The 9,275-nt window shown below is 52.3% G+C and overlaps 1 protein-coding gene across 4 annotated transcripts in view; it reads left to right on the top strand.

Moving 5' to 3' along the window:
- Positions 1–9,275, top strand: part of MEOX1 (mesenchyme homeobox 1) — a 61,803-nt gene that overhangs the window by 33,861 nt on the left and 18,667 nt on the right. Inside the window, exons 2-5 of one of the 4 annotated variants that reach the window (XM_037734090.1) lie at positions 357–490; positions 2,725–2,900; positions 4,662–4,745; positions 5,209–5,536. In XM_037734090.1, coding sequence (XP_037590018.1) covers positions 2,877–2,900; positions 4,662–4,745; positions 5,209–5,536 — 436 coding nt within the window. In that variant the 5' untranslated portion in view covers positions 357–490; positions 2,725–2,876. Of the gene's footprint in view, positions 1–356; positions 491–2,724; positions 2,901–4,645; positions 5,537–9,275 lie in introns of those variants that run through there. The other 3 variants (XM_037734087.1, XM_037734089.1, XM_017516178.2) reach the window with 3 other exon arrangements.

Below are 9,275 nucleotides of genomic sequence, written 5' to 3'. Positions count from 1 at the left end.
AAAAAAAAAAAAAAAAAAAAAAAAAAAAGAGCTTTGGCAAGCAGTAGTAACTCTGCTGCCTCAAAGTCTTCTGAGAAACAAAGGACACACGTGTACATTTCAGATAAATCCCAGGCCCAGTGGTAAACACACTAGTCCCTAGCCATGTACACCATATCCAAAATCTGCCTGTCTTCTGTTCATCCCTTAAGGCCTCGCTAGAGACCAGGCATCTCATCTGATTCACACATTCTACTAGGTAAGCTCAGGCTAATGGCTTCATCATGTTCCCTGTTCAGTGGCATATAAATATTTCACAGGGCCCTTCTGGAGTTGTCCTTAAGGCAAAAATCTCAGGTATCATCATCATCATGCAGATGTTACCCCTCCATGCCAGACTACGACGGGAGCTTTCATAGACTACCTCACTCATGTCTCTCAGCAAACCCATGTGGAAGGAAGAAGTTTATCCCCATTTTACAGATGAGGAGACTGAGGCTCAAACGATAAGGTAAGTCGCTCAAAGTCATTTAGCTTATTAATAACAGAGCTAAGGCCAGGCGCAGTGGCTCATGCCTATAATCCCAGCACTTTAGGAGGCCAAAGCGAGCAGATCACCTGAGGTCGGAAGTTGGAAACCAGCCTGGACGACATGGCAAGACCCATCTCTACTAAAAATACAAAAATTAGCCGGGCGTGGTGGCGGGCATCTGCAATTCCAGCTACTCAGGAGGCTGAGGCAGGAGAATTGCTTGAACCTAGGAGGCAGAGGTTGCCATGAGCAGAGATCAAGCCACTGCACTCCAGCCTGGGTGACAGAGCAAGACTCTGTCTCAAAACAAAAAAAACATAGAGCTGAGATTTGAACCCACAGGCCCCTGATTCCCAAGGTCATGATTTGGACCCTTGGGTTATATTGCCATAGGAGAAGGTAACTGGGGGTGAGGATGAGCCACCTTCACCTACATCACGATGTGACCTGCCCAATGGCTCTACGTAGTTTTCCCATCCAAGTACTGGCCAGGCCCGACCCTGCTTAGCTTCTGAGATCAGATGAGATCAGGCGCATTCAGGGTGGTATGGCTGCAGACTGCCTAGTTGAGCACAGAAGAAGCGTGGCTGTTCCTCACGTGCATCACCCTAACAGCCAGCTGTTCTAAGATGCAGTTCATTTATCCTCCTCACTGCCAGGTGAGGCCGGAACTGTCAACTCCACTTTGCTAGTGAGAAAAATGAGGCTCAGAGAAGGGCTGTGATTTGCCTGAGACCACACAGCCCGTAACAGGCAGGGTCACACCTTGAACCCGTGCCTTCTTCCTCCAGGTCCAGGGCCCTTCCCTGACACCCTGCTTCTCCAGGCTCAGGTGGGTGGGGAGGCCACGAACAGAAGCCGCCCTGTCCTGCCAAGTACTTGCCTGCCTGCCGCACACAATGCGGGAAATTCCACAAGTTCCTTGGGATGGCTCAGATGTGGCCAGGCTGCAAGCCCTCCAGGGGGCTCCCTACGCCCCTGGGGGACCTCCTCCTGACTCACACTTTCCTCTTCCTCCCCCCAATCTCCCCCACAACCACCAGAGACCGGGGTTCCCTCCCTTCCTGAAAACAGGGCTCTCCTGGTGCAGCCACAGGGCTTTTCTTTTTCTTTTCTTTTTTGAAGCAGAGTCTTGCTCTGTCACCCAGGCTGGAGTGCAGTGGTACGATCTTGGCTCACTTCAACCTCCACCCCCTGGGTTCAAGAGATTCTCCTGCCTTAGCCTCCCGCGTGGCTGGGACTGCAGGCGCGCACTATCATGCCTAGTTAATTTTTGTATTTTTAGTAGAGACAGGGTTTCACCATGTTGGCCAGGATGGTCTCGATCTCTTGACCTCGTGATCCGCCCACCTCGGCCTCCCAAAGTGCTGGGATTACAGGCGTGAGACACTGCACCCGGCCCACAGGGCTTTTTCTACACGCAGCCCCTTCCATCCATCTCTGTCTCTGGCCCTGCAGGGCCTTGACAGGGAAATGCTGACTTTGAGGAGGTGAAAGGTGCTGGTGCCCGGCCTTCATCTAACAAATGGGTTGCGTGAGGGGAGGAACTCTTGTTGTTTTTTCCTGGTCTCAGAAGAGGGGCCTGTCAGGAAGATGTAGGGGCCAGGAGGCCCCCGGCCGCGCCCTGTGAGGTGGCTGACAGACGCCAGCAGCTGCCGGGGGCTCTGGGGTGCCCGGGCCCTGTGTTCTCAGGGCAGAGCACCCCACCGCGCCCCCCTCCTGTGGCCCTCCTGACCTCCCCACCCACCCCACCATGACCCAGGGTCCACCCCATCCAGGGGCAAAGGGCCAGGCGCTGGGCCTCCCTGCCATGAGGTCCCTGGGCCAGATGCAGAGGCGGAGCAGGAATCCGGTTACAGCCTGTGGCTGGCCCAGGGGAAGGTTTTCCTAGGGAAGCTGACAGACCAGATCTTCCTCCCAGCCTCCCACGGATTCCTTCCAGAACCCCCACAGCACAGAGTGCCCCCCCACAGGACCGCACAAGGCTGTTTCTGTAGAATTTCCTCAGAATTCCCCATTCCCAGGTTTACGCTTTGGGATCTTCGAGGTTAACCACAAATAAATGCGCTAGGAAGGAAGCTATGTTTGTCCATTACTGACTCTGCCCTTTGCATAAAGGATTTCGTTGAAATTTACAAATGTCTGTGGGCTGGGCTGCCTGGATTTGAATCCTGGGTCCATCCTCTACTTCCCTGCTATGTGACCTTGTGCAGGTTACACAGTCTCTGCATCGGAGTCCTCTGCTGAAAAACAGAGCTAATGAGAATGACTCTTGCCTCCGAAAGCTTTTGTGGGAATTCATGGAGGTAAAAATGTGTAAGGTGCAAAGTGCCTTAGACAGATCCCATTCTGACTGTCATCTCAGATGAGTAAACAGAAATTCAGAGAGGTAAGTGACTTGTCCCAGGGCACACCGCCAGGAAGTGGCAGACATGAAGTTTGAACTCAGACCTGTCTAACCTCAAACCCCATGTATCTTCCTCTGCATCTGACCTGCTCCAGACTGAACAGCTGGACCCCTGAGCCCGAGCACTGGTTCCACCTTTTCTTTGCTATGTGAGTCTGGGCAGCCCAGTCATCCATCTGAGCCTCAGTTTTGTCATCTGCAAAATGGAGATGTAATTCTTGCTTTACCCATCCTAGGAAAGTTATGAGCCTCAGAGAATTGTGTGTGCCACAGCTAAGCACTGGGGAGGGCAGAGAGATGGGTCTGGTTGGCAGCTATGACTCCGTCCCCTCTACTGCTACGACACCCTGACTGCTTGTTCCAGAAGAGAGCATGTCTTGTCATATGCATGTCCCTCCTCATCTTTTACAGCTGTTCTTGCTCCCGGGATGTGTATCTGACTGGAGTTTCTGGATTAAAGACAAGTCTCGGCTTTATCTCACATCCTGGGTGCCTTTCTGCTCTTCCTAGGAGCATCTCCTGCACCTACCCCCCAGGGCCCCACCTCCAGGCTGCAGAGCTAAGACCCAGGGGCCCCTCCTCAGGGAACCCTGGTTGTCTTTGGAAGCAGCCAGCAGAGATGCTGCTGTTAAGGTCCATGCCTGTTTCTTCCCCCATCCTGCTGCTCTGGACCATGTAAATCACCCATGGGGAAGGAGTTCTGGCCCCTGGGTGTTAGGAACATCATCCTCCAAGAAATTGCATTAACCCTCTGAGAGACTAGCAGGGCACAGCCATAAGAAAAACTGATTGGGCATCGAGATGGCACTTGGGCTGGCCGCCCTGTGATGTGCACCAGCCCGGAGACCCATGTGCCTGCTTGCCAAAGAGGCTTCTGTGGGGAACAAGGAGCCCCTGATTCCTATTTCCCTGCCCCAAATTCCTCAGAAGCCTCTGCCTCTGGAGGTTGAGAAAGGGAAGCAGGTGGGTGGAGGTGAAGGGGGCAGGGAGCAGGTGGGAGGGGACTCGAAGAAACTTCATGGGCCTTATTTAAGAACCTTGCCATTGCCGTGAAGAAAAATGACTTGAAACCTCTCTAGAGAAGAGTGTGGCTAATTGGCATGTAAGTTGGAGGTTAAAGAGCGGAAGGAAGAATCTGATTGTTTTTTTAAGTTACTGAGAAAGTGAGAATGCCACTCTGGGCAGAGAGAAATTCTTTTTCTTTCTAGAGTGTGCCTTTCTTTATGCTAGAGACCATAGTGGGCCGCTGAGACTTGCAAAAAGGATTTCTTTTAATCCACCTTCCTTTTTCACAGGCAGCAGTAGAAGGGCCTTTAAATCAAACGCAATCACCAAGCTTGCCTCTTGCACTTATTCCTCGCTTCACTCCTTGGAATTTGGCATTTGATGGATTCTGGATCTGACTTAAGGCTTTTTCTAAATCCAAGACTTGGGGAATTTTGTTAACAGTGCAATAAAAATAACTTCATAGTGTTACGGGAGGGACATTAAAGACGGGTCGTGTGTGTGTGTGTGCGTGAACGCGCACACTGCTCTCTTTCCTTAAAATATAAAAAAATACAGACAATGTTTCTTTAAAAGTCTCCATCTGCAAATCCCATTAGATGTGCATATAAGGTTTCTGATGATTAATAGTTGCCTGCTAGGGTTTTGGTTGGAGGGGATCTTGTGTGTGCGGGTTAACCCCTCCCTCTCCTCTCTCACATTTCACTTCAGAAATTTGTCACTCTCTCCCCACCGCAGGATTTAAAAGTGTGTCCCAGCAGCCCTGGTCCAGCCCTCTGTAGGCATTTGCTTCGGGCTCCAGGGCAAGCTCCTCATCAGCTGGTGCGTCTGGGTTGGGACAGTGAAAATGTTTAGTGTCATTGGCGACACATACACGTACAGGGGACCCCAGTAGGCAGGCTGGTGCGTCGGAGGAGCAGGAGGAAGCCCCACATAGGTGTGTGCACACGCATAGGAGTATCTGGCCACATGTGTGTGTCCTCTAAAGAGAGACTTTAGTTTTGGTTTTTGTTTTCAGTCCTGGGGTAAATTTTCTGTTGAACATTTTTCCCTATTTTTTTTCTTTTGCATTTAAAAAAAACTGAACATAAAAAGTATAAAGAGTCAAATCTTTGAAAGGACTGAGGCGTGCCGCGGACAGCAGATGGATCCCGTGGCCAGCAGCTGCATGAGGAGCCTCCAGCCCCCAGCCCCTGTCTGGGGCTGCCTTCGAAACCCCCACTCGGAAGGCAATGGGGCCTCAGGGCTACCCCACTACCCGCCAACCCCGTTCTCCTTCCACCAGAAACCAGACTTCCCGGCGACAGCGACGGCAGCATACCCCGACTTCTCAGCCTCCTGCCTGGCGGCCACCCCACACAGCCTGCCTCAGGAGGAGCGCATCTTCACTGAGCAGCACCCTGCTTTCCCACAGTCCCCCAACTGGCACTTCCCTGTCTCAGAGGCCCGGCGCAGGCCCAACTCAAGCCCGGCAGGGTGTTCCAAGGAAATGGGGACCAGCAGCCTGGGCCTGGTGGACACCACAGGAGGCCCAGGCAGAGACTACGGGGTGCCTGGGAGCACTGCCAATGAGACAGAGAAGAAGTCATCCAGGCGGAGAAAGGAGAGTTCAGGTAGGTGGCTCAGGAGCTGCTGGTCATTCCTTTACTGTGTGACCGTGGGGAGGTTACTCACCCTTTCTGTGCCTAGGTGCTGTGACCATGAATTTCTGTCTAGCCTATCCAAATGCAGGAGACTAGTGATTTCTTCCACTGAGAGTTCTAGGACTGTCTGGTGATGGGGACAATGTCTGTGTCCCAGCACTCCTGGGCCCCAGAAAAGATGTCCCAGCAAGAGAATGAAAAAGGATTAGCAAGGATTTGGAGGACACGTGAATGGATCCTCTGGGCACAGACTGACGGGACCGGTGAGGGGCTTTCCTGAATCAGGCTGCTGTTGAGTCGTATTCCTCCCCACCATGCTTTGGCCAGCCCCAAGTGGTCCTAGAGCCACAGGCCTCACTTACCAAGGAAGTCAGCTGAGACTGAGGTTCTGAGAGCTAAGGCTGAAGCTGGGACCCTGGGTGGCCACCCAAAGCCAGGACCCTATGTGTCCAGGAGCCTAGAGGCAGAGAAGCAGGGCTGGGACTGGGACTGCAGAGTGAAGGGGCGAGGGGGGATGGAGGGCTGAGGTTTGAGGCAGACTGCGCACCCGGTATCACCCTGCAGAGCTGGGCTATGCCCAGGCCCAGAGGACAGCTCAGCATGCTGAGATCGGGCTGACCCCCCCCCAGGAATGCAGCCCCTCAAGGAGCCTTGAGGGATGCACAGCCTGCGAGAGAGTCAGGGAGGCAGGCAGCCGAGGGAGTCCGTGCTGGAGTCCCAGTGGCTGGAGGGTGAGGTTGGCCTGTTTGTTAAGATCCCAGCTAAAGCCCTTCTCTTTCCCGGGGTGGGGACCTGCTGCTTCCTCACCTCCCTGCCAGGCCCTCCCAGGGGGGCGTTCACCTTTTGTCTGATTCCTTGTCCCAACCTTATTCAGAACACGGTAGTGCCCAGGCCTCCTGCCTGTGCTGCCCTGTGGTCCCCCTGACAGCCGCCCTCGCCCTCGGGGGCACGCCTGTCTGCCGGAGCCTGTAGAGGACCTTCCCATGGGGCTAACCAGGGCAGGCCGGAATCAGGAGGGCACGAATTAACAAGCAGGAACACTCTGGGTTTCTTTACAAGGCATTTTCGACGCAGCACAGTTTTCCCGAGTTTCTGCTCTTAGCCAAGCCCCAGGAATGCCAAAGTGAACGAAGGGGTCTCACCCAAAAAAGCTCAAGCTGAGAAGAAGGGTCCTGCAGAGGCCTGTCTGCAGTGGGATGTGCGCTGATGGGGAGATTCTAGGTGCTGTGGGTTACCGACGCTAGCCCTTTTGAGTTTTATTTGTATACGAATAAAGCAGGTTTTATTCGTATCTCGACTCTCTCAGTGTGCAAAATGAGGGACTGGAAGTTTGTGAGAACACAGAAAGATTGGGGTCAAAAAAGAGTGAGCAGCTCATCTCCATTTGCCCAGGACTTTTCCAGTTTGAGCACTGAAAATCCTGTGTCCTGGGAAAGCCCGCAGTCCTAGGCAAGCAAGACAATCGGTCACCCTTGAAGTGCGCTTGAAACTCAGGCTTCAGACCCGATATCAACCCTTTTGTAGATTTGAAATGCTCACTTTGAAATGATCTTTGGTCCTCCTGCTTGAAGAAGCCCCTCAGTGAGCTCACAATGGCCGATAGGAACCCGCCACTAAACAGCGGGGCCTTTTAAACCTCCAGCCAGTTAGGTCCCCATCCCAAAAATGAACTCATCCTACCCCTGGCAGGAAATGTGCCGAGGATGCGCAGGAACTCTCAGCTGTAAGCTGGACTGAAGAGCTTTCCCCTTGGTGGCGGCGCCTGCCACTTTCCAGGGTACTGGGAGCCAAGGGCAGTGGGAAGGGATAGCAAAGCCAAGAGGCTGCTGGGCGCAGGCAGAGTCTTTCAGCATTCTGAGTCTCAGCAAAATCTAAATGCACCAGCTGTCGTTTCGGCAAGTGGCCGATGGCCCTGCAATGCAGAGAGAGCATTCACGCCAAGCAGCTGGCCACCCAGGAATACAGGGACACCCTCTGCCGAACGGCCTGCACACTTTGGGGTCAGACTCCAGTGGAGGGAGGTTCCCATCTGCAGGGGCCCTGGGCTTCCCTAGGGCTCCCCTCAGGAGCAGCAGCAGCTGAGGCAGGGTCCAGCGAGCCGACTCTCACTCATCCCCGTGATTCCAGACAAACTCGATGTTCAGCATGGAAATCTTTATTGCCCAGTTGCTTGAGTCCTCATTTGGGATTTAACTGAAGGAGAGGAAGGACGCAAGAAAGATCAGCTTTGTAAGAGCCTAAAGAAGGGGGAAAGTGGCCGGGCGCAGTGGCTCATGCCTGTAATCCCAGCACTTTGGGAAGCTGAGGCAGGCAGATCACCTGGAGGTTGGGAGTTCGAGACCAGCCTGGCCAACATGGAGAAACCCCGTCTCTGCTAAAAATACAAAAATTAGCTGGGCGTGGTGGCACATGCCTGTAATCCCAGCTATTATTCAGGAGGCTGAGGCAGGAGAATCACTTGAACCTGGGAGGCAGAGGCTGTGGTGAGCCAAGATTGTGCCATTGCACTTTAGCCTGGGCGACAAGAGCGAAACTACCTCTCAATAAATAAATAAATAAATAAATAAATAAATAAATAAATGAAGGGGAAAGTGATGAGCTAGGCTCATAACCTACTCCAGGAATCTGGAATTCAGCTCAGAAAAGGCAAACCCCACAAAGAACCCTCCCCCTCCTGACCCTGCCAGTCCTGAGTCTGTGATTGGATCCTCTCTCTAAAATTGTGACATTTTTTCATTATCAATTTTTTGCATTAATTTTTGTTCTTACAAAGATTGCCTTAAAATATTATTGATCTTGATTACAGAGGGTTTGGGCCTGCCCTCTCATTTGGGGCTCCCCAAGTCTGGGCTGAGTGGTCTCTGGAAGGTTAACCAGCATTGATCAGAAACGTGTTTTCCATAGCTCTTCCTGGTCAGACAGGCTGCAGTGTCAGCACTGCAGCTTTTGGCTGCATAACTTTGGAAAAGTTCTTAACATCTTCCAGCCTCTGTTTCCCTAGCTGTAAAATGGGAATATAGCAGTAGCACCTTCCACAGAGAGTCTGTGAAGGTTAGATGCAGTGATCCATGAAATTAACTCTGTGCCTGGCACATAGTAAGAGTTCAATAAATAGCAGCTGTGAATGGTATCAGGCCCATATTTCCTGAACCAGCCTTCAGAATGTAAGATCTGACAAATATTTCTATATTTATGGGGATGGTGGAATTGAATATTTCAGTTGTGCTGTCTCAGAAATTCCTGAGTCTGGGGAAATTCTGGCAATCATTTTGGCCCCGTCATTATCAGTGAGGAGCATGGAGCTCAGAGACCTGCTGGAGAGGTTGTGGGTGACTTGGGCCTGGCAAATGCACCCCTTTTACAGTAGCAGAGAAGCCTCCAAAAATTGAAAGTTTGTTGCAGGAGGAACATTCTCTGCTCTCCCTTCCTCCTCTGCCGTCTCCTTCAGCGGCTCCCTGCTCACGCCTGTGGAATCTGAGCTGATCTACTCAAAGAAATGATCAAGAAAGCAGGGTTGGCCAGGCACGGTGGCTCACACCTATAATCCCGCCACTTTGGGAGGCCGAGGCAGGCGGATCACTTGAGGCCAGGAGTTCAAAACCAGCCTGCTGGCCAACATGGTGAAACCCTGTCTCTACTAAAAATACAAAAAAAAAAAAAAAATTAACCAGACATGGTGGCAGGCACCTGTAATCCCAGCTACTCAGGA

Source organism: Cebus imitator, unplaced genomic scaffold (assembly GCF_001604975.1).
Source record: "Cebus imitator isolate Cc_AM_T3 unplaced genomic scaffold, Cebus_imitator-1.0 Scaffold573, whole genome shotgun sequence".
Classification (NCBI taxonomy): Eukaryota; Metazoa; Chordata; class Mammalia; order Primates; family Cebidae; genus Cebus; species Cebus imitator.
The sequence above is the reverse complement of the archived record's forward strand: the minus strand, read 5'-3'. Positions and strand labels throughout refer to the sequence as shown.